This window comes from Verticillium nonalfalfae, assembly GCF_003724135.2.
Source record: "Verticillium nonalfalfae strain VnAa140/NRRL 66861 chromosome Unknown scaffold_13, whole genome shotgun sequence".
In the NCBI taxonomy this organism is placed as follows: domain Eukaryota; kingdom Fungi; phylum Ascomycota; class Sordariomycetes; order Glomerellales; family Plectosphaerellaceae; genus Verticillium; species Verticillium nonalfalfae.
This window is the reverse complement of record NW_021167238.1, coordinates 242,922-270,053: the sequence shown is the minus strand read 5'-3', so window position 1 is coordinate 270,053 and position 27,132 is coordinate 242,922. Positions and strand designations below refer to the sequence as shown.

At 52.3% G+C, this 27,132-nt stretch overlaps 8 protein-coding genes and 3 non-coding genes across 11 annotated transcripts; 5 read left to right on the top strand and 6 right to left on the bottom strand.

Moving 5' to 3' along the window:
• Positions 1 to 1,320: 1,320 nt before the first annotated feature.
• D7B24_001512 (uncharacterized protein) lies at positions 1,321 to 2,861 on the top strand (the record flags this gene model as incomplete). Its single annotated transcript, XM_028635739.1, has 2 exons — positions 1,321 to 1,398; positions 1,506 to 2,861. 2 exons carry the CDS (start codon positions 1,321 to 1,323, stop codon positions 2,859 to 2,861), a joined length of 1,434 nt encoding a protein of 477 aa, XP_028497941.1.
• Positions 2,862 to 4,040: 1,179 nt separating this feature from the next.
• Positions 4,041 to 4,123, bottom strand: D7B24_001511. The gene has a single exon. It is a non-coding gene; the product is annotated as a tRNA-Glu (tRNA).
• Positions 4,124 to 4,203: 80 nt separating this feature from the next.
• Positions 4,204 to 4,275, bottom strand: D7B24_001510. Its single transcript has one exon. It is a non-coding gene; the product is annotated as a tRNA-Glu (tRNA).
• A 257-nt stretch (positions 4,276 to 4,532) lies between these two features.
• D7B24_001509 (uncharacterized protein) lies at positions 4,533 to 5,688 on the bottom strand (the record flags this gene model as incomplete). The annotated part of the gene is made up of 3 exons (XM_028635738.1): positions 4,533 to 4,588; positions 4,792 to 5,156; positions 5,213 to 5,688. 3 exons carry the CDS (start codon positions 5,686 to 5,688, stop codon positions 4,533 to 4,535), a joined length of 897 nt encoding a protein of 298 aa, XP_028497940.1.
• Positions 5,689 to 8,924: 3,236 nt separating this feature from the next.
• D7B24_001508 (uncharacterized protein) lies at positions 8,925 to 9,679 on the bottom strand (the record flags this gene model as incomplete). The annotated part of the gene is made up of 2 exons (XM_028635737.1): positions 8,925 to 9,450; positions 9,507 to 9,679. The coding sequence occupies 2 exons, from the start codon at positions 9,677 to 9,679 to the stop codon at positions 8,925 to 8,927; spliced, it is 699 nt and encodes a 232-aa protein (XP_028497939.1).
• Positions 9,680 to 13,538: 3,859 nt separating this feature from the next.
• On the top strand, positions 13,539 to 14,417 carry D7B24_001507 (uncharacterized protein; the record flags this gene model as incomplete). Its single annotated transcript, XM_028635736.1, has 2 exons — positions 13,539 to 13,744; positions 13,793 to 14,417. 2 exons carry the CDS (start codon positions 13,539 to 13,541, stop codon positions 14,415 to 14,417), a joined length of 831 nt encoding a protein of 276 aa, XP_028497938.1.
• A 512-nt stretch (positions 14,418 to 14,929) lies between these two features.
• On the top strand, positions 14,930 to 16,051 carry D7B24_001506 (uncharacterized protein; the record flags this gene model as incomplete). The annotated part of the gene is made up of 3 exons (XM_028635735.1): positions 14,930 to 15,019; positions 15,091 to 15,669; positions 15,947 to 16,051. 3 exons carry the CDS (start codon positions 14,930 to 14,932, stop codon positions 16,049 to 16,051), a joined length of 774 nt encoding a protein of 257 aa, XP_028497937.1.
• A 1,127-nt stretch (positions 16,052 to 17,178) lies between these two features.
• D7B24_001505 (uncharacterized protein) lies at positions 17,179 to 18,452 on the top strand (the record flags this gene model as incomplete). The annotated part of the gene is made up of 3 exons (XM_028635734.1): positions 17,179 to 17,293; positions 17,345 to 17,752; positions 17,809 to 18,452. The coding sequence occupies 3 exons, from the start codon at positions 17,179 to 17,181 to the stop codon at positions 18,450 to 18,452; spliced, it is 1,167 nt and encodes a 388-aa protein (XP_028497936.1).
• A 1,520-nt stretch (positions 18,453 to 19,972) lies between these two features.
• D7B24_001504 (uncharacterized protein) lies at positions 19,973 to 21,323 on the bottom strand (the record flags this gene model as incomplete). The annotated part of the gene is made up of 4 exons (XM_028635733.1): positions 19,973 to 20,424; positions 20,486 to 20,553; positions 20,629 to 20,758; positions 20,807 to 21,323. The coding sequence occupies 4 exons, from the start codon at positions 21,321 to 21,323 to the stop codon at positions 19,973 to 19,975; spliced, it is 1,167 nt and encodes a 388-aa protein (XP_028497935.1).
• Positions 21,324 to 23,425: 2,102 nt separating this feature from the next.
• On the top strand, positions 23,426 to 25,144 carry D7B24_001503 (uncharacterized protein; the record flags this gene model as incomplete). The annotated part of the gene is made up of 4 exons (XM_028635732.1): positions 23,426 to 23,506; positions 23,610 to 23,933; positions 23,983 to 24,593; positions 24,652 to 25,144. 4 exons carry the CDS (start codon positions 23,426 to 23,428, stop codon positions 25,142 to 25,144), a joined length of 1,509 nt encoding a protein of 502 aa, XP_028497934.1.
• A 358-nt stretch (positions 25,145 to 25,502) lies between these two features.
• On the bottom strand, positions 25,503 to 25,594 carry D7B24_001502. The gene has a single exon. It is a non-coding gene; the product is annotated as a tRNA-Pro (tRNA).
• Between the last annotated feature and the right edge of the window lie 1,538 nt (positions 25,595 to 27,132).

The window sequence follows — 27,132 nt, the reverse complement described above, 5'->3', positions numbered from 1 at the left end:
ATTTTGCAAAGGGCGTGGAAAGTGAAGCGTGCACTGCTGGGAGAGGCAGAATATCCCTGCAGAGTATCTCGTCCCTCCCGAAGGAGAGGGTCTTAAGCATGGCTGGTGCGCTGCATTGACCGCGCACTTCAGCGTAACGAAAAGCAACTTCGGCAGCACTCTGGATCCCTGCAACGCCGTCAACGAGGGTTTGCCTACTTACTTAGGTAGGTATAGTAGGGGCTCCGATCTGAGAGCTTCCCCCAGGTCAAGAAGCAGGGTCGGGCCTGGTAGGCTGCAATTCGTGACTGATCCGAACTCAGACATTTTGACAATAGCATCCTGATCTCGGCTTGGATCTCACAACACAAGCCATGTTGAAGCCATCTTCAGTCGACATGGGACGTGATAGGGTGCTGGAAGGAGTGGGTGTTCACTCAGCTGGCAAATCCCGATGAGGACCAACATACCCAACCTGCCTGACACCACTACCACGTGTGTGTGTGGGTGGGAATTGTACGGATGTCGACTTGCCGGCCTCCACCGGGGCCAAGAATGACACCCATGACGAAGCGAGAGGCCCTAGAAGGTCCCCTCAACCCCCCCGTCTCTTCCCCTCATCTGTCCATCCATCCATCCAACGGTTTTCACGGTTTCCCCTCCGAATAGCTTGGGCCGATTGCACAGTCCTCACATGAGGCTACGAGGACTTGTTCGCTTCGGAAACGAACCGTTCGGGCTCACCTCAGCCAGCTCGAGTTCAATCCTGATCCTGACACGCGAGCAACTGCTAGCCCAATGAACCACGGACGGGTCCGACACACTCACGCCACTATGATCGTGTGGTTGCAGCGCAGACGGCAAAAAGGCCATCGGGCGCCGCCGCCGTCGCCGCCACCGCCAGAGATCCTGCCAAGCCTGATTCTGCCGCCTTTGACCCGAACGGAAGAGATGCAGACAAAGGACGGTTAGCACCTAATAAACAGCCAAGAAGCCCCTCGCGACCCGGCCCCGGCCCACGGTCTGCCCCCAAAGGCAGAGCCAAAGCCCATTGTGATTGTGCGCTGTTACTGTACCGTCCGCGCCAACGCAACCGCAACGAACCAACTGTGTGCATCCATCTCCCGTTCGTTTCTCCCGCACGAAACCTCTCTCCACCCAACTTCCCAGCATAGCATCGACCTCGATGTGAGCCTCCCTTCCCACAGAGCTGGGCAACTGGCATTCGCAGCGCGCCAACTGCCGACAGATTCAACAAGACGACACGACAGGACCCAAGCACTGCCGTTGGACCAACGATCCACGCGATCAGGCGACGTCCCTCTCGCGGTCCTACCCGCCATGCCTCCCAAAGGCTCTCGCAGGTTCAACGGCAAGAGCCGCAGCGGCTGCAGCCAATGCAAGAAACGCCGAGTCAAGGTAGGCAACCTTCTCCGCCCCTGCCATCACTGAAGCAAAGCATGCCAATTGTCCATCGCCTTTATTCGTTGCCGGCGACATGATGGCTGACCCCGCGACCTATCCAGTGCGACTGCATCGGTCCCGTCTGCGCCAATTGCCGCCGACGCCAGGAACAATGCAGCTATCTTGGCCTGCTGGCGACGAACATGAGCGACCTGACGACGGGCCTGTCGATCTCGACCCGGAATGACGACGCCATGGCTGTCGTGCGACACGCCGCCGCCGCCGTCGAGCACGCTTCTTCACGAGATGCCCTGATCAACACTATGCCGGCTGAACGATGGAGGGCCGACGAGGCAGAGCTGAAGCATCACTTCTTTACCCATGCGTGGCACACCTTCTCGCTCTTGTCAGACCCTACAAAATGCGATGTTTGGTCTAGGTGGATTCCGCAGCTCGCCACGCGACACATATTCATCCAACAAATCATGCTGTCGTTGTCAGCGTTACACATTTGCTACCTCCAGCCTCCAGACCCCAAACGATACTACGCCCTCACCTATCAATACTCCATACAAGCTAGCAACTGTTTTCGGCTCGCCATTCGAGAAATGAACGAGGAGAACTGGGTGCTTCTGGTCATGTTCTCCATGTGTAACGGTATCTTCGACTACTACCGACCCTTCCTCGACGAGAACGTCATGTCCATACCCTACCAGCCCAATCCAGCCGACACGTTGTCGCTCATGCGCGTTGGCGGACAGTTCGGCGTGTCCATCGCCGAATATATGAAGAACAGCCCCTTGCGCGACAAGATTCAGCAGGCCGACGCCGACGCCTGGGCCCAAGACCCAGACGACCTCGCGCCCGCGACGCTTGACAAAATCACAAAGCTCGAGACCTGGCTGCGACCCGGCCCGAGCGACAGCGACCGCGAGGTCCTTGAAGCCGCCGCTGCTACGAAGGCCCTCGCCGCGCTGTCGTCCTGGGTCAAGACGCTGCCTGGTGGCAAGCCGCGCATGTTCTGCCACATGGTCGCCTGGCCCGTCATGCTGCAGGAGGAGTATATTGCACTGTTGCGCGCTAAGAGCCCTGCCGCCCTCATGGTCTTCATTCTTTGGAGTGAGGTCGCTACCTACGCGCCACGCCGGTGGTACTACGCCGCCTGGTTCCAGCGCGGCCTCAGCATCGGGCGGCGCGAGCTCGAGGCCCAGCAGCCCTTGACACAGCTGCACAGGCTGTGGAATTCTGTCATGGCCGTCGACGGCGACGAGTCATTGGGCACCACCAGCGAGCACGGAAGCGCGTCCACTGTTGCGAGCACGGCATATCCGCCAACGCCCGTCTTCACTGGCGACGGCGACGGCGACGGCGAGACGGAACCGAACTGGGGGCCTCTCAAAGAGCAGATGGGCGACAAGCAGGCATTGCCGCCCGGTTTTGGGGAGTTTATCGATGCGGAGCTGGAGGTCATGGGATGAAGGACGAAGGCTGAACTGGCATGGTCTGGAACTGAGCCCACCGATTAACAGGGGCACTGGTGTATGGGCTGGCGCATTGGGGTCGACTTTTGGCTTCGGGGACAGGCGTTTTGAACACAGAAAATGGAAGCTCGGGCTTTCAGGGACTGGAAACATTTATGCATACGTACATAATGGAGCGTGGTCATATGCCATCGGCATGGGGGGAGCTTCTGAATACATATATCATGGATGGCTGGCGCACTGCGGTCTTTCCGCTTCTCGATGGCCATGGTGAGTGAGTCTTGGCGTACATGTTGCATGTCTTGTCCCTCGCCGGCACGTTGGATGGAGGCTCTCAGTATATCAGCCTGCTAGGTTGACCCTCCGAGTCCCGAGATAAAGCGCATTGAGTCTGATCCGGGCCTGTATGTTCCTGACGAGGTGTACACGTTGAACAGTCTTCAGAGTCGCCAAAGCAAGACCGCGGTATATGCCCGCTTGAGCTTACCATGAGAACAAGTACACTTTATTAAATTCCTCTCCAGAAGATGACATCCCTCACCCATCACAAATTTTAATTTGTCCTCAGCGGCACCGAACTACCACGCCCATGCCACCAAGAGTCACAGGTGAAGGACGCTTGATGGCCCAACACATACCGAGATGAAATCCCGTTCGATCTATCGTAGTCGAAGGATCAGAATGCGTGAGTGCGCTAGCCGACCCAAGTAGCCCCGTTCACGACACCGTCGAGACCAGTGGAGTGGTCATTCAAGGTCTAGCCAGCGTCGCTTGTCGACCCATGAGCGCCAAGCCTGATGATGCTCCGCAAACAAAAAAGAGATGCGTTTCAGTGGGATGAACCCATCGCCCGCAACATGTGACGCGAAATCTAGGCGAGGGCGGATGCACGATGTCATTCGGTGTCGAGGCTTTGGTGTACGTTTGTGGATCTGGGTCCCCCTGTGATAGCCTGCTGTCGAACATGTCGAGCCACGGAGCGACCTCAGCAACATAATTCTTCAGGAACTCTAAGGTGCCAGAACGCACGAAGATGATTCGACACGGAGGACATGTTGGAGGGGGAATCTTCGCTAAGCCAATTATCGCGGACGAAGGCTTAGAACATGAAGACTAAGATGATAATGATGAAGGAAAAAGCAAAAGCTGATGCCCTCCGAGCACCTGGTTTCTGGTTTCCGAACCAGGGAGTCGAACCCTGCGCCTGTCGGTGCTTCCGGATTGAAAGCGACAAATGTTAACCGATACACCAGTACGGATTGGTGGTTGGCGGGGATTTGTTAGAGCTACATGTTCTTTAACAGCTGTGGTGAGTAACCAGCAAAAAACCTCAAAACGTTTCCGAACCAGGGAATCGAACCCTGAGCCTGACGGTGAGAGCGTCAAATGTTAGCCATTACACCAGTTCGGACTAATAACAGCGCAATCCAACACGTTCATACAGGACTTTTGCGCACTCGTTCAAATTGAAGTCGAGCTTCTGTCTCTTTGCATACGAGCGTTCCAACGGCCTTATGATGGACAAGACAGACACTGCTATCCTGATGGCTTTGATTTCATGGTGATTGGCCCGGGATTTAGCCCAACATACGAGGGTGCCTTGCTCGTGGTCAGTCGCAATAACTCCAACTCTTGCCTTCCGTCCCACACACAATCTTATGAGGCGGGCTAGATGGCAGCGGCTGGCATCTCGCTTGCCTTGTTCGGGAAATTCACAGATAGCGCTGAAAATAGCCACGCGCCTGAAGAAGTTCAAGCGTTTTGTGTTTGAGTGAATCTACTAAGGTAACAAGCCTTCGACCCCTCATCCCCAGCTACCACGGACAGAAAAGCGTCAATACAGCTAGGCTTGCCACAATTCCCCACGTATGCCCCTTCGAGCCCGTCATTCTTGCTCCTGTTCCACTCTGTGACGACGTTGTTGCACTCGCACCAGTCGCCTGTGAGAAGGCATCTGTCTCCGTAAAAGTCTGCTTCGGCGTCGGCGCAGGAGAAGCGCCGCCTGTAGCCAAAAAAATCATGTTCTGGGTGGCAATGCCCTCCCATTCTTGATCGTCATCGGCTGTGGCCCAGTAGCCCGAAGGAAAAGTCGTCTCGGAGCTGATGAGGTCGAGCGTCGTTGTCAGGCTCAACACTATGCCCGTCACGGTCTGGTTGCCGAGTGGAAAAGATCCCGGTACGTATGTTCCGGGAGGCCAATTCGTGTTCTCGATGCCGCATGCTGTTGTGCCCGGAAACTTGCCCGCTGGGAAATTAGAGAAGCAGAACGCATTTATATCAGGGATCCAGTCGCTGGGTTCCATGTCAGACGTTTTATCCTCGTTCGTCAAGTCGCGGATCTAGCTCACCTGGGACAGCACGCGATGCCAGTCTCCTGAGGGCCGAGTTCATTCGCCCACCGATGGACGAGGGGATTGAAGACAGTGTTCGTCGTTACCGATTTCTCCGGACGCGTTACCCATGACGGATCAAAAACTCCGCTGTACGACAGTAAGCCATCGTTGGCTCGTGATACAAGGCCGACAGTCTTCCAATCTGCCGGACACGCCGCAGCTGGCGAGTAGTAGTAGAGCTGATAGCCTTGGTTTGGTTGACCGGTGCGAGAATTGTAATCATTGTCCATTGCAGACCCCGACGGGAGACAGTTGCCAGCCGATACTATGTCGCATTGTTGGTTCCATAGGATGTAGTCAGGCTCATAAGCGTCGGGACCGAGCCCGACACCTTGGACCGGGAGGGTACATTCAGGCGGAGCTGTGAAGGTGGTGGTCAGAGGGCCGAGATTGATCAGGTCATAGTCTGAGGCCCAGGTAGCTGTCGGCATTTTAAAACGATGAACGCAATGTTCGTGGAAATGATACCACGCGGTATATGACTGCTCTTCTTCTTCTGGTCGGCTACTGGGGAACGATCTTCGCTTTGGCAGACAAGCGACGCCAAGGCTGTCACGCAATGCAGGACCTGTCCCGGTATTTATTTGCTATGAAGCCATCGTGAAATTTGACAATCACATCTGCTGTGCCGCCCTTCCGCATGATCTAATTTCGTGCCGTCGGATCCGCTATCGATCCTACCGGACCTTGCCTCTGGTTCTCAAACGGCATGGGCCCAAATTGCACCTCACATGCTAACCCGGAATAAGAAGGTGCCCTTCACAAACGTACTTAAGGAACAATGGTTCGCCAAGCATGGGTCATCGGAGGTATTCGCCATATTGAGCCAAAGTTCACTTGGGATTGAAGGTCGACTTCAAATGCATGATCATTCCTGTTCGTGTGGCATGATGGACACCTGAATTGAATGGACGCGCAGCTCATCGTCCAAAGTCTACCACCATCTAATTGCATTGATAGCTACAGGCGGTATCGAATAGCAACATTGAATTCATTGTTTCAAGTGTAATAGCTTGAAACTCGTGCAGAAAGTCGACAAATTAGCAACATCATGCCATCTTCGCTATCATGGATTATAGACAGCTCATGTTACCATGCTTCTGTCACTCACAGGTTGACCTGGCTATCGCTAAGCCATTTGTGCCAAAGATGGCAGTTCTTTTTAACAGTTCCGGCACCAATGAGTACTCCGGTCCACAACCGTTGCTTTCGTACGCCGCGTTGGCTGGATGTCTGCTATGAATAAAATAGATCAGGCCATGACAGGTCTAGACCTCAAACACAATGCCCCTCTGCAATATTTTGTAACTCACAGTTTACATGGGAACTCGTTTCTTAGTTTAAGCAAGATGACCGAGGATATATGCTCAATGAGAGACGCCATCGATTGGCCTGTGTTAACAATTCACCGAGATAACACCACTGGGCTGGGACGCTGATACAAGCCTCTTGTAGTAACGAGCTAGCTCGAAGTGCTGCTAAGGACCGGATAATAATCTAACCCGCCCCCGCCCCGCGAGTTGTGACATTTCGATACCACTAGTGTCAACGATCGACCAATTGTAAATGCAGCTATCGATCATGTTCTGTGTTTCTTATGTCTGACTCTTCCTTCCTGCCGGGTGCGCAAGTTCTGCTGTCATAAAACTTGCGCTGCAATCTTACTTCTAGGTCGGCAGTCATAAATGCCATCTAGCGCTGCCAAAAATATACGCAAAGCTTTGTTATTGGAATGGGATCGGACTCAGCAATGACTGAAGCAGGAACAGGAGACGAAGGAGATATGTCGCATCAAGCAAGGGCGTTTATTGTTCTGGTACAACAAATCAGACTGCTTCCCAGCCAGGATTGCTGGGGAAATGTCCCTAATAAGCACGGGAACAATGCGCCGGTCTTGTTCAGATGCTGTGGACTACAGCGGTGCAGCACGCTGAGTGCCTTTGTCCACCCATTGCGCTCTGCTCGGCATCTTACTCGGGGTTCGGGATCCGACATTGCTCGGAATTTCGGTCAGACCAGCACTTCGTAGTTCCGAAGCGTTTCCACGTGAAGCACGACCCGGTTGTTAACTAGCAGTGCATATGCATCTTTTTTAACTTTCAACAGAGGAATGCTTGGACCTGTAGAATGGCGCGTTTTACGGCCGAAACTGCATGTGTACTGTTGACTGGGTCCACCAACGATACAATCCGCGGGGCATTTTGGGGTACCCCGGATTAGGTCCGGCTGGCCGCTCATATTCAGGCTTCCGTTCATCCGAAGCATCCACTTGCCAACACCCGAGCCGACAGCCATCACGCTGTATAAGTGTCCTTGGAGACCATATGTTTTGATATGCTTGAATCATTCTATCCAAGTTGTACATGCCCTCATAGCTTTCATCCAGAACATTTTGTTGCCTGCTTCCATCCCCCAACATTCAAACATTTCACAATGAGTCTTCCCATTCGCGCCGCTTGCCGCGCCATTCGTGCTCCGACCACTGCCCAGGCGTTGCGCCATGGGCGATGGATGGCGACGACCACTACTCCTGAATTCTCAAGCACGAGGGACACTGCGGTGCGAGATGCCATCATGGACAAGCTTTGGGGAGCTGAGGCAAGCCAAGCTGCTGACCAAGCATCGAATGCCACAAGAAGTGTCAGTTCTGCCACTTCATCAACCGCAGAAACCTCTTCTGCCCAACCTCGGCTTTGAGGCCGCGTCAGGCTTCGCCGGGAATTGAACCTCAGACAGATTACGGCAAAACATGACAGTTCCATAGTCAGTATCTTATCATTACGAATCCTGTCGAAAGCTGGTCTAACGACGAAGTCTTCATACCAAATGCCGAGATCAACCTGCCTAAAGGTTAACAACAAGCATTGGTTCCCTCATACCCTCAATATCACCAGATAGGCATGCGAGTTCAGGGGGGGTGGGGTTCGGGGGGTACACGCCGTCCCAAGATTGCAGCGGCCCTGAGAGGAGCCCGAAGGCAGATTAAATGACATGTGGCACCAGCGTCAGTACTTGATGCAAATGATACAGGGTTGCCGTTCGACCCCATCATACATTAGGGTGACGACTTGCGGTGGTATTGTTAGGATTTGTGTACCCCATGGCAAACATGGCAGGTACCATCCTGTTATGATGAACAGTATTAGTACAAATCAATGGAGAAATCGGATAGACGAGTATTCGAGTGTGCACTAAATGACTGGAGGGACATATACTGTCAATAATCGATGGGGAATCTTAATATTGCTAACAGAATTGTGGCCAAGACCGTGGATCTTTCAAGCAGGTTGATGGATCCATACACAGATTAAAATCTCAAATAGCCTAGGTCTCTGCACGACTAAACTCGCCAGAATTGAAGAAAATTGGTGAGTCCACTGCAATAGATCATTACTGAGTGAAAGGGGGGAGAGCGCGCTGACTGTCGAATATCAGACATGAGGACTCGCGCTACATGGAAGCTTCTCGGTCATTCTTGGCTCTGTTCATGCTGGGCTGTTTCTTCAGTGCCATGAAAACAAGAGCGAGGGTTAGCGCAGTTCCCCAAGTGCTCAGAAGAAGAAGCATCATCCTGGTCCAGTAGCCACTCTCAACAAAGCTGGCAGGGAAATATGAATACAAAATCTGATACACCATTTCCCACGCGGCGCCGAGAACATTGATGCAATTAGCGCCAATGAAGAATTTTGTAACCTGCTTGAAGGTTAGTTCCGGTATCAGTCGAGATAAACACTCGAGCTCTTACCGAGCGAATCCATTGCGAAGACTTGATGGTGAACGACCAGACTGCCACGATCACCGAGGCTACAACTATCATAAAGTTGAGGGCGGTATGAAGGCGCACCATGTGATCCGCTGCCTCGATCACGATACCATAGGGGTTGTTGCTCATGCTCTCCGCGTGAGCATAGACAAAGACCGCGAAGATGGGAATGGCCATGACGGCGCTGAATCCGCCCAGAACCAGTGCCAACGAGCGGACAAGCCGTTCTCGACCTGCCGGTTCACTGCTCATGACATGGTGAATACCACCGCCTGCCGCCGACAACAGGATCGGGACCATGGCTCTGGCCCAGATATTGAGAAGCACAGCAGTCCAAGCTATGAATGGGCTCGGGCTCCGATCGGTATAGAAACTTCCGTAACGCGAGGCGAAGTATAATATTCGCTCGATGGAATCAAGAAGGATAGAGCTTCGCGCCTGATTAGCTGCGATCTGAAATTCTTAGGTGGACCAAGGGTGATTTACAAAGTGAACACAACAGATGTGGCTTTCAGCCATGAAACGGCCTTGCCGAGATAGACATCCGTTCCCCGGAGCTTGGCAAAGGTCAGAATACATAGTGTGAAAGAGCCGAGGAATGCGATAATGTAGAGAGCCAAGACGGCTCTTTCGTACGCTTCAAGGTCGACGTAAGCCATCTTGGAGCTGCCCGACAGTCGAAATGATATCTTGCTGCGAGTTGATTGGCAATATTTGATAGGTTCTGTATGATGAAGGTGCTTGGAATGTCTCTCTCTCCAGACAGGCCATGGCATGGCATGCTTAAGTAGCATTATAGCTGCATCTGGAGTTTGAGTGGATGGCCTCAGACTGTGCGTGCACCCGTGTCACAATGCACTTTGACGTCCGCGGAGGGCCGTATGCCGGCCTTCAGCCACTGATAAGGTTCCATTATGCCCAAGCTTTGCACTGTTTCTCAAAGAATGGGATATCAATCGGGCGTCGGTGGTACAGCCCCTGGCGGATGCAATGGGGCTATGCAAACCCCTCGAGGCATTACAGACTCTGGGCGCACAACACAGCCCCAAACGAAATCCAGAGATCATATTTCACTGCACTACTGTGCCGCTCGTAGCATGGATGATTGGGTCAGGTCACCGCAGCGCCGCATTCACACATCGGAGAATCAAGGTATGCTCTCTGGTATGTCGATTTGCCCTCTAAAACGTATTTGGTGGTGGGGCTGTGCTTGATTCCCAACAACCACACGATACTGCTCTGCGCCATTGAGTCGCCCTTTGACCTGTGCGCTGCGTTGTGCACCGCCGCCTTCCTACCCACGGGCCCCTGAATTTTCGCAAGGAAGTATTAGTCCACCACTCTAACGGCCGTAACGAGAGCCATCTCTAACAGTCGGAGTGAAAGACATACCCAGCACAGCAAGTACATTGCCCGATACGGCGAAATCGCCTAGGTAAAACACCGTACGAACGATAACATCAACAAAACGATTGTCCATGTCTCTTTTCCTTGTGGCCTCTTCCGACATGAAGAACCCGCATTTCCGTCCACCTCCCCTTCAAGTATCCCTAGAAATCGTGTGCCGTGAATGCTTAGATGTTCCAAAGCTCATCATCTGGAGACTCCAGCCAGGTACACGGCCTCGGAGCTGAGGTGACTAAGGATACAGCACACTTTGAGCGAGTATACTAGTGTTCTGGTAGAAGACCCAAAGCAACATTTTTGCGAAAGGTTTTGGGCATGATAGCGAAGACTTCACGGTTTTAGGCATTGTGGCCAATGGCCACAGTGTGTTGGCGTTGCTGTACACCAGACCTACCTTGGCAGAAGCCATCAGGGATACTATGGATGCCTCATGCACGGAGGCCTCCCAACGCTGACCAATGCGCAACACTACAGGTTTTCCGAGATTTTACGATGGGAAATCCGTGACCGATTGCTGCCAATTGCTGCCAATTGCAGAAGATGAAAATCCCACGCTCAACACAATCTGTCGAGCTGTATCCTTCGTCATGAGGCGATTAGCCATGAGAAGGTGCCCGTGATGCTCTCGCTCCCGTTGCGGACTTTTCTCATTTCATTGAAGAACCTTTCCCACCTTCGCCATGCTGGACACACTGTGAACCGAGGTCACCCACCACGTGTTCTGTTTCCTTGAGGAGCTGGAGGTTTCAATCTTGCATCTTGTATGCCGAACGTTGCGCGACCAAATACAAGAAGGTTCGCCACGGCATGGTTCATCATGCTGGAGACCGATCTTGTCGAGCTTAGCTTACGAAGACTCGAGACCTTTGCCCGTTTCGCACCGAAGATCCGCTTCCATATATCCATTTAAGGCTTCTACTGGAATTATGAGCGACTAGCCTTCAGTACAGAGGATCGGAAGATGGGATGTAGCTCGTCCCGAAGACCTCGGGGCGAGGTCAGGGTACTGTCTGTAACGTGTCAGACTCGTCCGCCAAGCTCGACGGAGTTATTCAAATGCGGACAATCGAATAGGAATACTGGAATCAAGACAGGTACTGCAAGAGGAAGACGTGGCTAGGTGTTGGGGGAGTCAGATAGATCAGCCTGTGTAATCTCACGTACTGACGTCACAGACTGAACTGCAGAGGTCTCCCAATTTTACTGCCTTGGTCCTCACATCATACGTTATTGGTTTTTCAGATTTGAAGCTGCATCAGCATTGCGAACGGAATAGTATGGGATATTGCTCGGCTGCCAGCCTTAATCGTACGTTCTGATGTCGTATCTCACCTCACACTACGAGCAACCCAGGATGGGCGCGCACTTTCCTCACTTTGAACTTAACTCTCGCCTTGGATACCTTACTTGATCAGTCAATCACACGTCATTCCAGGCTTTTTCAATGGTTATATCCAGTTTAGCTGACGTGATGATAGCAACCCGAGGCACAAGCAAATCTTGCAGCGCAGCCGACAGTAAAACCAGTCATCCAAAGGGATTGACTCAAGGTGCTCTAGCTCATTAGGCCACCTTTGACCGATAACGTCACTTGAATTGATGCAAACGGATGTCTGGGGTGACCAATCAGTACTGCACCCCACTCCGATCTACTGAAGTTGTTAGGGTTGATCGTCCGCAGGGATCGGGATCACCGCCAGGGATTTTCCTTTGCCTCAATGACGGCGTCAGAGATTTGCCAGTACCTAATCACCGCCACATTTACCAGACTCACTGTTAAGAAGGCTAGAACTTAAAGGAAGAATAATAGACGTGGGAAGATTCGAACAAGCACACATTAGCAAGCCCATTGCTCAAGACAGCGCGTGTGCAACTCGTGGCGCTCATGCGAATTGTCAGGGTTTCCCACGATCGTCCGATCACATGCATTCTGATCGCGAAGATGAGGTTCAGGCCTAATCAACCACACGAGAACGACGGCAAACATTATTGTCATTTGCCTGCCTAATGGAAGAACGGGAGCTAGACCAAGAGCTTGCCTTGCGTTAATGACGAAGCCAGCCTGACTAAGACACGGGTGGGCTTGTTGAGGGGCCCGGCATCCTGGAATGTACCCTGGCAGTAAGACAGTGGCTGTTTAAGTGACTGTTATACAAGACTGGGCATTGCTTGTATTGCAATGATAGACACGATGCTCCCTACATGAAAGTAAGTCTGAGATCGGGGACATGCTGCAGTGATCAAGTGTTATTTCAAGTGTTATTTTCTAGAACGTCTCTTTCTTTAGATTATTTGCGTGCTACAAGTAGATTGAGCAGGCTGAAACTCAGGAGCAGCATGATCCTCACTTGCCTTTATCGACCCAACCGATATCGTTCGGTCGTGCTGTCAGGCACCAACATAGCCAGCCGCATAGATGCCGGAATGATTTGCCCTAGGGCACAAAACAGATCTCGATGACGAGATAAAGCGCGGCTCAAAAACTAGCGCGCAGCCAAAACCGATGGTGGCATCTTTACCCCCTCGCTCCAAAGAGCACATTCCTGGAGACCCGAGACATACTGCAACCGGGGCGTCGCTAGCCTAAGCCACCCATGCGACCATGCCTTTCGCAGCATATGGTCCTGTCCCTACAGATCAACGGTGCTGCTTTGCCCAAATCTTACCGCCGGATCGACGGGATGAAGTCGTCATCCCAGCTCGCTGTGACATTCACACCAACGGACCGCCGCCATTAGGATCTTTTCAGCCGCATGTCAGATGTGACATTCAACGGATGCATCTAGCCCCGGTGTCCCAAGCATGTCCTCGCAACTTTGTGATGAGATCATGCCCCCATCTTCTGCCTATTGCATTCACATTCGTACCAGCTCTGGGTAGTTGGAGATTTCTCGAAAGGGATGAAGGTATGACGTGTGAAGATGACGTCGAAGATGCTCTCGGGCGACGGACATCACGAGCTTTCCGCAAAAGCATATATGTTTAGGCTTCTGGCCGTTCAACATGTTCATTCTCCCACCGCATCGTCACCCTCACCTCAGGACTGCAGTAGTACCCAATTTCAACGACAACTCAAGCCACACAGCAACAAGCCAAACAACAGTCGCCAAAATGCAGAAAGCCAAGCAAGCCGTTGCCGACTTCGTCTCCCGCGATGGGAAGCACAAGACCACTGTCGAGGAGGATGTCCGTCGCGAGATTACGGAGGAGCATGTTATGCCTCACCGTCATGAGAATGTCACGACCGCCATCGATAAGGAGGTTCACCAGGACCATCACCACACTACTGTGCAGCCCATTATGGCAAAGGAGACCCTGTAATTAGCCCAATGTCGTGATTTACATCTGGTCGCTAACAACAGTAGTGCCGAGAAGCATACTCACAACATTGTCCCTGTTGAGCATAAGACGTTCGAGCATGGCAACGACAAGGATGTTCGGGCCAAACTTGATGCCGACGCTGCCCAGTACAGGGACACTTCTACCACTCACGACACGACTCACTCGAACTCGGTCAATCCCGTGGTTGCCGGTGAGCGTATTCATCACCACGTGCACGAGCACGTTCAGCCCGTGATTCAGAAGGAGGTGATCGCGCCCCAGGTCGTCCACACAACCATTCCCATTCATGAGACCCACCATGCCGCGGCTCAGTTTCACGGAACCTCTGTGCTCCCCCCCAAGACACTCGAGGAGCTCAACAGCAACAAGGCCGGCCTTGACGGCAAGGGACATTCCAAGGTTGAATATGATGGGTGCCCCAAGTCTTATAACAGAGACTTGCAGGTCGAGCAGGGTGAGGGCGACAGAGATATGCATGCCCACAGCGGCGGTCTCGGCGGAGTACTGAGCGGTACTCGCAAGCACAAGCACACTGCCTCTGCTGACAGTGGCGTTGGTGTCAATCCCGACACTGCTGGTCTTCGCAGCGACAAGGCTGGACTTAAGAACGAGGCCGCCGTGCGTGAGAATGTTTCTCAGCGTGTCTAATTTACAGACAGGAAGATGGTCTCGCGTACATGTAAAATTAGCCTTGGCTTGGCACTGCAGATGCAATTAATAGTCGAATTTGGTATTGCCCCGCTTTGTTCCTTCGTGGCGTGACTTTGTTATCACTCCCATGTGTAAGGTAGTCTCAGGTGTATCACTGTATACCTAGCACTTCACGGAGGTATATGTGGGACTCCTCAAACATGAGCTTGCCGAAGGCATGAACATTGTGCCTGACGTTAATTTGGTGATGAATTATGTCGTCCAGTCGGGGTTGCGGAATGAAACCTCCTCACGGCGCGGGGTAACGAGGCCCAGACATCGCGGAGCTGGTGTTAATGACGTCGACCATCGGCAATGGGGTGTCAAGGAGCAGGACTTCCAATGTCGCTCGAATGATGAGAAACAAACGAGGCAACTTCATACTTGCCACTTCAACTTTGCGTACCTTGCATGCTTGCCTTCGTGTCCTGGGTCGCGTATCTGGGCTACTCTCAAGCACTATAGAAATAATGGCATCTTTACCAGAGACGAATCAAGCGGCTGGCGAGCCAACCTCGATCAAAAACCAAGCATTATTGACAGGCGCATCAGCAACTCAGGTCGGTGTGCTCGCTCGCATCTTTCTTAGCACTTTGCGTCTGCCAGCCATCAGCACAACTGACGACTGTAGAACTTTGCTCCTATTCAGAATATTTGTGCACACCTCAACGCGTTTCACGCCTACGTGTCGGATCCTACCCGAGTTGTCGAAGCCAATCACTACTGCGGCCATTTGAACGAAGACGTACGACAGTGTATTCTTTACGACAGTCCTGAGCCGACTGCCCGGATCATCGGTGTTGAGTACATGATAAGCCCCACGCTATACGAAACACTTGAGGCCGAGGAACGGAAATTATGGCATAGCCACGTGTACGAGGTTAGATCTGGGATGCTCATCATGCCGCAGCCTGCTTTACCAGATGCAGCCTGGCAGCTGGTCGAAAATAAGGAGATGGAGGAAGTGGTAAAACTGTATGGAAAAGTGTATCACTTGTGGCAAGTCGACCGCGGGGATAAGCTGCCTTTGGGCAAGCCGGAGCTGATGACGAGCTTCACGGCGCCCGGGCAATTTGATTTCGAGAATTTTGTCGGTGACAGAGATCGAAGATTCCAGTCGGACTACAAGAGGAAGGAGAAGGCAAGAGAAGGGATTAAGAGCCCAAAAATCCACCCTGACGCAGACCAAGCATGGAAGACACAGGGCGAGGTGCGCGACGACAGAGGAGACCTGGGAAAATAGTCTTCGCCCGAGCAAATTCGTCAGGGGCCACTGAGTCCTGCCTGACTCTTGCAAGCATCGTCATTTCCATGCGCAATTCAGGCTTACGGGCTTGCCGCTGATAACCAAGCTCGAGCCAAACAAGGCAGCATTACTGCGTGTCAAAGTTGGCCGAAGGTGTGGGGGTTTGGCAGTCTTGCTCTTTCAAAGGCAAGGAGGCGCATGGCATGATCACGAGACAGACGACACTGCACTTCTGCTTCAGAGTCGTCCCAAGCGTGAGAGAAGGTCCGGCGATGGCCGTTGGGGGCTGTGTGGCCATGTGCCCGTTGTCCGCTCGGCCGAAAGTCATCTTGAAATGGCACGATGACTGGCGGAGAGTTATGTGAGACGACAGATGTGTTGTAGGGTCACCCTGGCATACCCCATCGTCTTGAGACCTCCTTGTGACAATCACGTGGATCTCGACTCGTCTGTCCTATGGGGAGGCGTTCTGACGCATTGATAGACGCCAGGTAAGGCAATGGACGAATGGCAGCTACCTGGTCACGAAACATGAAGTCGGCTCGCCTTTCGGCTTTTGTTTGTTGTCGCCTGTTCGTAAATCGACGGGTCTGTTCCTGTCAAGGTCGTCCGACCACGCAGTAAAGGATTGGCTTGGCGTTTTCTTCTGTTCTCTCCGGCCGGTGGCAGGTCACTAAATAATTACCGGAAATGGGGCCGGGGTTAAGCTCCAGGATGCGGCCAGCCTAATTTGATTAACATGGCCAATCGTGTGAGGGATGGTTCTGCCTACCTCCCTCATAGCCAGAAGCAAACATCTGCCTTGGACATGCCGATTGACGACTCTCTCAAGTGGCTGAGAGCAGAACGCACTGTATGCAAAAGAATAGCAATGGCGATGCTCCTCGCCCTCCCCGACATGACGCTTGCTTGCCTTACATGGGTGGAGTCGTTTTTTAATCCGGACGAAACGTGGCCTCGGCGAGTTCACTTGCTCCCCTCTGTCTCAGCATGTTGAGCACCGCACGATAAATAGTATGACTCGTTCTGGACGTACTCTTTTAGGCCATGCTTGGCGGCCTAAAGCCCTGCCAAAATTGTAGACCATCATCCTCTGTCCCCACGATGATTACAGGGGTATCCTCTGTCTCCTGAGCACATCTCCACCCCTGGAACAAAACCCGTTGCAGATGATCAGAGCCTTGGCCACTGCTACCCATACGACGATGCACTCAAGACCCAATGTTCAAGGAGCTTGCGAGCCTTGGCAATCGGATGTATGTGCCATGCTCGGGAATGGGTTGTATAAAGACACCAGATGATTTTGACTCGATTATCGTCTTGTCTTTCGATCCTCTATCCAGTCTTTCCGTTTCCGCCTGATCCATCTGTCCGCTCCTTTGGCTTGAAGTCATCTCATTTTAGCGTACTTCATTCTCTTCTAGTGCTGGGCACATTTTGGTCTTTGACAGACATCCTTTCAACACATACAAAATGGTTTCTTTCACCAATTTCTTGTCAGCGTCAACTGTGCTGGCTATCACCCATGCGCACGGCGTCATTTTGAATGCCCAGGGACCTGCCGGTCCGGGCAGTGTTGGCTTCCAGGGCAAGTCATGGGGATGAGATACTATCAAGACTGTGGACTAACATCAACTAGTCAACCCCGACCTTCCTCGCAATTGCACGACCATCTCTCCCTGCCAGCAGGACGCAACCCTGATCAGAGACGCAGAGATTCAGCAAAATCTCGTCAACGAGTGTGGCCGAACTGAACTGTCCGGTAATATCGACATTGGCGAGAACACCGAAAACGCTCTGGCCGCCAATGCTGTTACCCAAGTCACCAAGGGAAGCTCTATTGAGGTTACAATCCACCAAGTCAACGCTGATGGTGCCGGCCCTTACGTTTGCGATCTTGACCAAACGAGCAACGGTCTCCGTCTCGTCGGTCAGATTCCGTTGAACGTCACAAATAATGTTCCCGGTGCCAACGGCTTCTCCCAAGCCAAGGCGCAGCAGTTCAAGGTGACCGTCACTCTGCCCGACGACCTGGCCTGTACAGGTGGTGAGTCTATGAATAAGCCGGCTCCCCTCCAAGACTTTATGCTCATCATACTCCAGCCTCTACCGGCAATGTCTGCACAGTCCGCTGCCGGAATAATGCCGTCGCCGGGCCCTTTGGCGGTTGCTTCCCTGTCCAGCAGACCGACATTGAGCCCAAGGTCAACACGCCCGCCAACTTGGCGTCGGCTCAGAGTCTCGAACTCACCCTCGCTCAGACCCAAAACAACCAGGCCGACCTAGTCAAGGCGCTCGAGGCCAACGCCAACGCCGGCACAGACGAAGCCAAGCAGAACCTTGCCGCTGTCGAGGCCATCCTCAATATTAACCCTACCACCAAAGCCGCCCCAGTCCAAACCCCGGATCTACCTGCGGCGCCGGCTGCTTCGAGCAGCACAGTTACATCTGCGATTGCTGAGGCTACCGAGGGTGCCGGTGCCGGCAACGGCAACGGCAACGGAAGTGAAAATGGAAACGGCAATGCTGGCGGCAACAACAACAATAATAACGGAAATGGCGCCGGTAATGGAAATGGCAACGGACGGGGTCGAAATGGCGGCGATACCAATGGTAACGGTGATGCTGGCAACACTGGCAACGCTGGCAACGCTGGTAACACAGGCAATGCTGGTGTTGGAGGTGGTCGATTTGGGAGCAACAGCAAGCGCAGCAATGGGCTTAGGTGGTCTAACAGAATGGCATAAGCGCTGAATATTCACATTAAAGCATGTACGAATTAAGCAGCTCCGGCCATTCAACAGTTGTGGAACGCTAAGTTTTCGCCCAATACCATGGTAGAGTGAACCGCTCGTGTGTTCATTCCGTTGTGGCTGAAACGATTCTTACAATCAGTCACTGATGAGTCCTCAGAGCCACATGAACGGAAATTGCATCAGCCTGCATTATAGTTGAACTTGACAACATTCGAAAACGAAGCCAGAATCAGATACTAGGAGACTTACCGTTCAGGATTATCCAAACTCGACTTTCATTCTGGGTTCTGGAGAGTTGATAAGTAATTTTCATAATTATTTTCAAACACGACCCAGATTAAAGGCTTTCAGGGCCTGAAAGTCATGTTGGAAGAGCGACTTGCTATGCCACGCATCTAGATCATTCGGCAGTTTTGGGTACCTTATGATTATCTCGCGCTGGTAATCGAATCTTTTACGGCCCAGCAATGCTTCGTTTGCTTTCTTGAGGAGTGAATCCCTCTAACCATCGCCCCCTCAACTGATGACAACCCTAGGATTTCCTCTCTTATTCACCCCTTTCCTATAGCGATCACGTACAGTCTCGTAGGAGAGACATCCCAGGCTTTTTAAGCCCGAGGGGGACTTGAACTAGATTCGTTTTGGCAGACAAAAAAGTCGCCAGTCAGAGAATCTTCCTTCGCTTGAGACGTTGATCTTGATCACGCATAACTTTACATCATTTTGCACGCCATAACGGCAGCCATAGTTATATGTTCTCTATGGGCTACACGATTCTCCGTACTACCTCTACCTACAGCTATAATAAAGCTGCCATCAAGGCCACTGAAGGCTTTTCTCGATGCGAAGTACCTCGCTTGCTACGAACACACCCATCCTAGTTTAAACATTGACTACTCCTAGGCAATTATGTGGTTTCGACATGTCACTCTTCGGTAGCTTTAATCCACCTGGGTACATTATGTCCTTTCTATGTCCGCTTTTCATGTCTTCGCACATGTTTGTCTTCTGCATTAGACTTGATGTGTCTGGTCCACAGTATTCATATCAAAGTGGGAGCAACGTATTATCTGTCTCCGATGACGGTCAAACCTGATGCATGGACTTGATGGCAATCAGCACAGATTCTTGTCTTTTTAAGCCGCAAGATTCTTCTTGCGTGCGTCTGCGGAGGTTTACTATATGTAATTAAATTAGCATATTCATGCAAGGGCTATTGATCATCATCTTTAAGTCAGCAGATCTTGGTCTATGAGAGCCGAGCTTGAGACTCAGCGTATTCTCAACAAGCTTTCTGTTCCTTGGGAACTCTTTTTATCAGAAAACTGTTGAGAGCAGCAGCATCTGGCGCCTGATTTCGCCAATGGGGCACGTCGGTGAGAGAAGCAGGCGGGAACTAAGAGGCACGGCGAGTCTTGTTGATGAACAAATGTTTCTCATTCCAAAAAGAGATTACAGCATTGAACATAAGTGACTTTCCCAAACAACTTCTTGTAACTCCATGTATAGATCTACACTTGACGAGAAACTGACCTCCCGGCATCGCCCCCCAACACAGACGTCCGTCGCATCAGCCGCGACGGCTGCATCTCGTACGAATCGTTTCCTTTTTGCTGCTGCCCGCCTCCATCTTCGAACTCAACACTGATCTCTGTCGTCATCGCAATACCTGTCGGGAACTTTTGATGATCATTGCCGAGAATGCTTCGGTCGCTGTCAGCGTCATCGAGTGCAGCCTCCGACGGGTGGACTGCTGTCCGTCTGGTTGCTGCCTGCGAGTGAACATGAAACTTGCTGTTCGTGGACTTGAGGTATCCATTGGGCCCTGGAGAGGAGCCAGCGTAGTTGGTAGAGCGACCGGCGTCGCGGATGAGAACGCGCAGGACGGGGACGGAGGCCGCGATGATGGTCGAGCTCGGTTCGGCGAGGGAGAATACCCAGAAGAGAAGAATATTGTGAAGAACTGGAGTGGCTTCATGAGTGCATGTTTTTTCGTAGACGCGGTGGGGCAGCGGATCGCTTACACTTCTTGTCCAAGGGATTCATGGTGGTGACACTCTGTACAGCCTTCATGATGCCCGTCACGCCAGCACTGCTTGCTGTTAGCAGTCCAGAATTGAACACAGAATGCGTGAAGATATCTCGCAGTAGCCTTCATGTGTCATACATTACGCCAAAGCTCATTGCTACGCTGACGCTGATCTTTTCAGCCCTGTTCATGTGCAATCCCCAAATGACTCTCCAGGGCAGAAACGCAAGAACGAAATCGGTCAGAGCCGAATAGGCTACATTGCCTACTATTAGCGACCGGTGGTGGTCAGCGAGAAAAATATTGAGGCGCTTACAAGAGCTGACAATGTTGATGATGCCCGGATTCTTGACATCCCAACACTGTCCAGGAAGCACGTATGGTGATATATCTCCGCAGACTTTCTTCCACTGTGCAAATACATGGAAGATGAAGAGAAAGCCAATGCTGGCAATGATGAACCAGATGATGTATTTCTGTATTTTCGACGAGAACCGTAGCAGTGTGACGGCAAATGACGCCTTCGTTAAGGCCAGTGAGAGCAAATGGCAGGTGTGTGTCGTGCGGACTAACACGCCCACTTTCAAGGGATCCTTCTCGTGGTGCGTTAGGTGGCCCAAGAGCATCGCTTCAGTCAGGACAGCGGCTGCCGTCAAGAGAAGTAGCCACCCCAGGCCGAGGATGTAGTCGTCCCACCACGTCTGACCACTTCGGGTGACCCGGCAATAGATTCGAAGGGCGAAGAAGATTGTTGATATGGCAACCATTGGCCAGATGGACGCGAGGACCTTTGTCGCGGCATTGTCGACCGCTTCGGGCGGGATGTATTCCATTTCGACTTACGTGCGCGACGATTCGAGTGTATTTCGTTTGTTGCCGTGGGTGGCCTCGCTTGCAATTGAGGATTGAAAGAGGGCAGCGAGAAAATTCGCCCTCGGATCGACATCAGAGGGAGAAGACAAGTACTTGAACCCAAGTAGCCATGGCAATCCCTGCACAGATCTTCCATGTCAAAGGTGTCAGCTTTTTGTTGGACGGGAACCCTTCACGTGCGTCTTTACTAGGACTCGGCAAAAAGCCTGTAGGATCTGGTGCTGTTCGGACATAGATTGCTGGAGGACAGGGTAACGACACGAAAAGTTGAACCCAAGATTCAATTTCCCGTCTGTACTTGTCACTTGGGAAGCCCCTGGAGGGTACTGAAGTTTGCGACGCTTTCAACATCCTTGTGACTGCAGTGTATTCCTGGCAGTTTCACTTCCGAGGGCCAACAGCAGAATGGCAAGTCAGGCAACCCTAGTCCAGGAGCCAAGCAAGACAAAAAGTGCTTTCGTCCCACTATGAGCCGAAGGTCTGCCCCCCCCCCTTCCCAGTATGGTCTACTTTCCCTGCATGGATTCAAGGATTGGAGCGGCAGAAAAGAGGTGTTCAATCTGATCCAGGGGTTGGTGTCCACGAAGAATTTACCCCCTGGCTTCGCCACACTGGTGCATCGGAGTTGGTTCACATGCCGAGAATCTCCTGGGCAGTCCTATGGTCCAGAAACACGGGTTCGGTAGCGACTTGCTGGCACATGGCTCACGCGCTTGTGACCGGGGAACAGCATACTCTTCCGGAGGAAGAAAGTAACAAGAATCGACTGCAAGTCAGCTTTTGTCGTTGATTTTGAGCTCCGACACACTGATCAACATCAGTCCGTGGACAAAAGGATCGCCCGATGTCCCCTCAGCTGGCCTGGCGTCACCCACTGGTGGGTAGCCTAGGGGCGGGGTTGGCGCGTTTAGGAACCCTGGGCTTGGACAGCGTCCGCCGGAACTGTTGCCGCGAGGCACATGCGGGGATGTGAATCATCTTAGCTCAGGCGTTAGAGTATATGTAGCCCTAGCAGAAAAAGAATCGGGGTTCCAACAATGTCACTTCTACTTGACGACATGTGCTTTCTGTGGCGCCAGGTGACTTTTCGGGAAGAGCCCGGAAGGATCAGAGAAGCATAAATGGGTTCATGATACCAAGAAAAGAGGTTAGCACCCCTCTGCCCGTCATGGATGCTACGCTCAATTCGTCCTGCATGCAGCGCAGTTTCGTGTGTCTTGATGGAGCAACGAGGCGGGGATTTTGGACCAGGTCGAATTGGCAGTGCGCAGTATTCTAGGCATATTTGTCTGTCTGCATCGTCATTCCCACAGCACACATCCGCAGAGTTGCTTTTTTTCTTTAGTCCATGTTGCCAGGCAGGCGTATATTGGTGAATAATAGGGACACCGGAATGAGGCTGTATTCGGGCACAAATACTAGGGCGCGTTGTCCACGCAGTTTTGGCCGGATCGTATTCAGCATTAGGAGGGTCTTTCGTTCAAACAGCCGAGAACACACAACACACAATATCGACTCAAATCATCGTCTTTCTCTCGAGCAACTTACGCAGCACAAGAGTGATGGACGGGGCCCCGCCATGTGTCCTATTCCTCGGTCCTCACTAGAATTCGCATTCCCGGTTCGCTCGGGGCCTAGCAAGTGAGCCGAGCAGGCTTGCTAAAACCATGAAGAGAGCAATCTCCAACGACTGTACCTCCGTGAACCCTGGCGCACTAAGCATGGGTTGCTTCCGCCGGAACTGCACCTCATGCACGAGTACCTTGCATGTCATTCAATGCTGCATGCCAAGGCCGTACTAGCCAATAGATTGTAAGTCTCCTGCCGAATAATCAGGGCCGTTCCCCTGAGCGCAAGGGTGTTTTTCGGATACAGGAACGGGTATCACGAGTTGTTCAACATGCCAAAGGCTTGATGGAGAGAATACCAGCAGATGCGCGACGTGCTTTAACTTGGCCACATCACCCTCGTGGCCACCATGTTCCCACCATGAGTAGTCTCACCAGCTCTTACAGCCATTCATTCTTTCATACGGCCTTGCGGCTCATCACATTCTTTTAACATGGTTCGCAGTTCTAATCTTGTCGCCGCTGCTACGTTCCTGGCCGGCGTGTGCCAGGCCCAGGCCACCGGGTTCAAAAGCGTAAGTTGCTTCGACCCCATACTGACTAGACATATAGCGGTCTTGCTGGTGCCCAGGTTACATACTTTGTTGCGAGAACAAGCTGACTCGTAGGGCTTTGTAGTGTGATGCGCTCATTGATGCCGGACTTGGTGAAAGCCTCCTGCTGCCAGCAAGCGAGGATGACACGTACACTCGGGCTCTGGGAACGTATTACTCGGCCACTGTGGCGGAGATGAGGCCATTCTGCATCCTTCAGCCCAAGACTGTAGCTGATGTGTCCACCGCGGTCAAGGCTTTAGCTCCTCTGAGCGGTGCCGGATCCTGGAACATCGCCGTCCGCGGCGGTGGTCACGGTCACTGGGGAGGCAATAACGTCCACAATGGCGTGACGATCGACCTTTCTCTTTTCAACAAGACGTCTGTACACAATTCGACGTGTGGCAAAGTATATCTCAATCTGATCTAACTTGCTCGATCTTCCGCTGACATTATAGATCGCATCGATTGGTGCTGGCTCACGATGGGCGAGCGTCCTCGCAGAAACCGAAAAGCATGGACTTGGTGTCACAGGCGGTCGCATCGGAAATGTTGGTGTCGCAGGTCTCACCCTCGGAGGAGGCACCTCATTCCTCATTGCCGAGCGAGGCTTTGCCTGCGATGACGTTGTGAACTACGAGGTCGTCCTCGCCGACGGTAGTACAGTCAACGCCAACAAGCACGACAACCCTCGGCTCTTCAAGGCCCTCAAAGGCGGCGGTAGCAACTTTGGTATTGTAACCCGCTTCGACATGGCTACTTTCCCCAAGAAGACCCTGTACGGCGGTATCATGTTCGTCGACTGGAAGCACAAGGACGAGCTTGTGGATTCAATGATCGAGGTCATCTCCGACAGCGAGGAGAAGCCCGGAGACAGCATGATTGTCATGTATACCTACAATGCAGGTGCTGCAGCTCCAATGATGGGCACCATCCCCATGAGTGCCACGGGCGATGAGGACGCTCGACCTTTCCGCGGGATGGACCAGATGACGGCTGTCATGGATATGCGCACGAGGTGGACCTACGGCGAACTCCTTGCAGTCATGCAAGATAACGGTGGCAAGAGGTCAGTTGAACATGGTGAAATGTCGAACGGAGGCACTGATGCTGATGCTACCTGATAGGAACTCCTGGTACACGCTCTGCTTTCACAACGACAAGCGCATCATGAACAAAGCCGAGGAACTGTTTCACACCCTCGTCGCAGACGCCGAAAAGGCCTTCCCAAACGCCTCCTGGTCGCTCAACTTCGTCTTCCAGCCCTTGCCCAAGGTTGTTGCCAAGTTCTCCGGCGGAAATGCTCTCGGACTACAAGACAGTCTGACGCACGATGGCATTCTTTTCGCGGGTGAGGCAACACTCAATACACGCGCCGAGGAGGCCTATTTCAGCTCCCGCCTGGCAACCATCACCCACCAGCTCGAGGCATACGCTAAGTCAGTTGACGGCAACATCCCCTTCCGCTACCTGCCCTATGCCGCTCCCGAGCAGGATCCCCTCAGCACGTACGGCGCTGAGAACATTGCTCTGATGAAAGACGTTGCCCTTGAGTACGACCCTACAGGATTCTTCCAGACCAGGGTCAATGGAGGTTTCAAGCTCGACAACGTCGCGTAACAGAGCTTTCTAAGTAGAAGAAGGCTGTTTGAGTTATCTTCCAATAGACGCCCCATAGACATCAGAACAATAGACGGGCAAGCAGGGAAAGACCAACATAACGCCGTTTCGGGAGGCAATACTAGCGACAAAAAATACTGCATCGATCACAACGTTGAACGCACTAGACTTTGAGGCTGCCAAATCTTGAGCCAGGCGTTAGGCTGTCTCGGCGAGTGAACTTCGGGATACTTTCAAATGCGTCCGTTGAGTCAGGGAGGGATCTTTACTTACACTGACCGGGTCAGTCAGTGCTTTTTGCCCACGGGCCCCCAAGTGCCCTCCCTCGGCCTTCGGGGGCCTAACCGGCAAAAGATTGGGCGCCATCCGGGGATTGAACCCGGGACCTCTCGCAAGCAATGCTTCAGGGTGTAACCCTAAGCGAGAATCATACCACTAGACCAACGGCGCGTTAATTGAACTATCCCTGATTGGACCAGGGGCCGGTCGATGGGAAGCGGCGATGGCAGATGAGTAGATCAAGGCAGCAACGTCTCGGTGTGGGTCGTGAGTTTGCTGTGGCCCGCGATTGAGATAGGGCTTGTGAAGCTATCACGATGGGGGCGTGGGGATGATGTGGGGAGCTACAAGGTTGCTGCCTTGCGTGCCTACGCGGAAAACGGTTCTCGGCCAGGATTTTCTTTTACGCGCGCTCGCCTCATTCCATTGCTTGCCCGGACAACAGGTCCCACCTGTGGCCCACCACTCTAGGTCACTCCAAACCACTTCCTTGAAGCTCAAGGATCGACCGAGCAGTCCATGGACTACCCGGGCCGGACAGATACTACGCAGTCGAGAGCCGTGTGCTCTAGTGACAAGGGAAACCCTATGATGTCCTCCTGCTTGGTCCTCGAACCCCGGATGGCAAACATACGAAAGTAGTGTAGGTGCATGCCAGTTCTGCAAGAACTGGCTCATTGTGACGACGTATTCTGCTATTTGTCCCTAATTATGTTGATACTGCGAAGCTTACTGCGAAGCTGCGACAAGTAAGTGTTGTGGCCGAGCAACGACAAACATAAGCGAACGTATCAGGATCAGTTTGGATCAAAAATCCGATACGAAGTACAAAATAGAATGCTGTCTGCGATGCAAGATCGAAATTGTGACTTGATTCCTTTCGAAGCGTTTTGTACTAGGTTGTCAGAGCGTTGTTTAGAGTAGAGTGAAGAGGTCTTCTATACGCGGTCCGTAGTAAATAGAACGTAGGTAAGGGGTTGGAATATATCTAAATTCTAGCCCTCCGTAGCTTAGGGAGGCCCTCCGCAGCCTATATATACGTTCTCTCGTGACCCTTAGCCCCTAGCCAGCCCCTTAGCTTGGCAGGCCCTTGGTGGCTCCGCAGGGGTCCTGACATAGGTCGCCGTGTAAGGTTGCTCCCGGTCCTCGAGCGAGGAAGGACTGGAAGGTCTTACTCTTCAAAAAGACAAACACCGCTTCACAAGCATATACTCACCTGTCGGTGTTGAGCAGGGCATCAATAACACTGCCTTCATCCCACGAAACTTGATCAACTTGGCAGTTCTGGATTTGCGTCCCCGACTTTATTCATGGTCATACTGAGAATGATAAAAGAAACAAGGCTTGACTGTGATTTCAGGTAGGCAGGCATTGGAGACTAGAGATTGATCTCAGAGAAAGATCAGAATAAACAGAAATGAAATAAAGAAAAGCACAAGGAGAGGACACCGCGAGGCAATCAGTGGGCCATCGTTGACCGTGGTATGAAGGGTGCGCCACAGGTCTAGAGAAGGGAAAAGGGGCTGTGACTTTTCCCACATACATCAAACACATCCTTTCAATTTTATGCTAAGATAAATTTCGTGCAGCTGGCTATCTATCGGTCGTTGATACATGTCTTATGCTTGGGACTGTGGGCTCTACTCCAGGTAATAAGCCTACATAACCAAATCGCTTCGAGTTCAGAGTTATTCTGATTTTGCTTCATT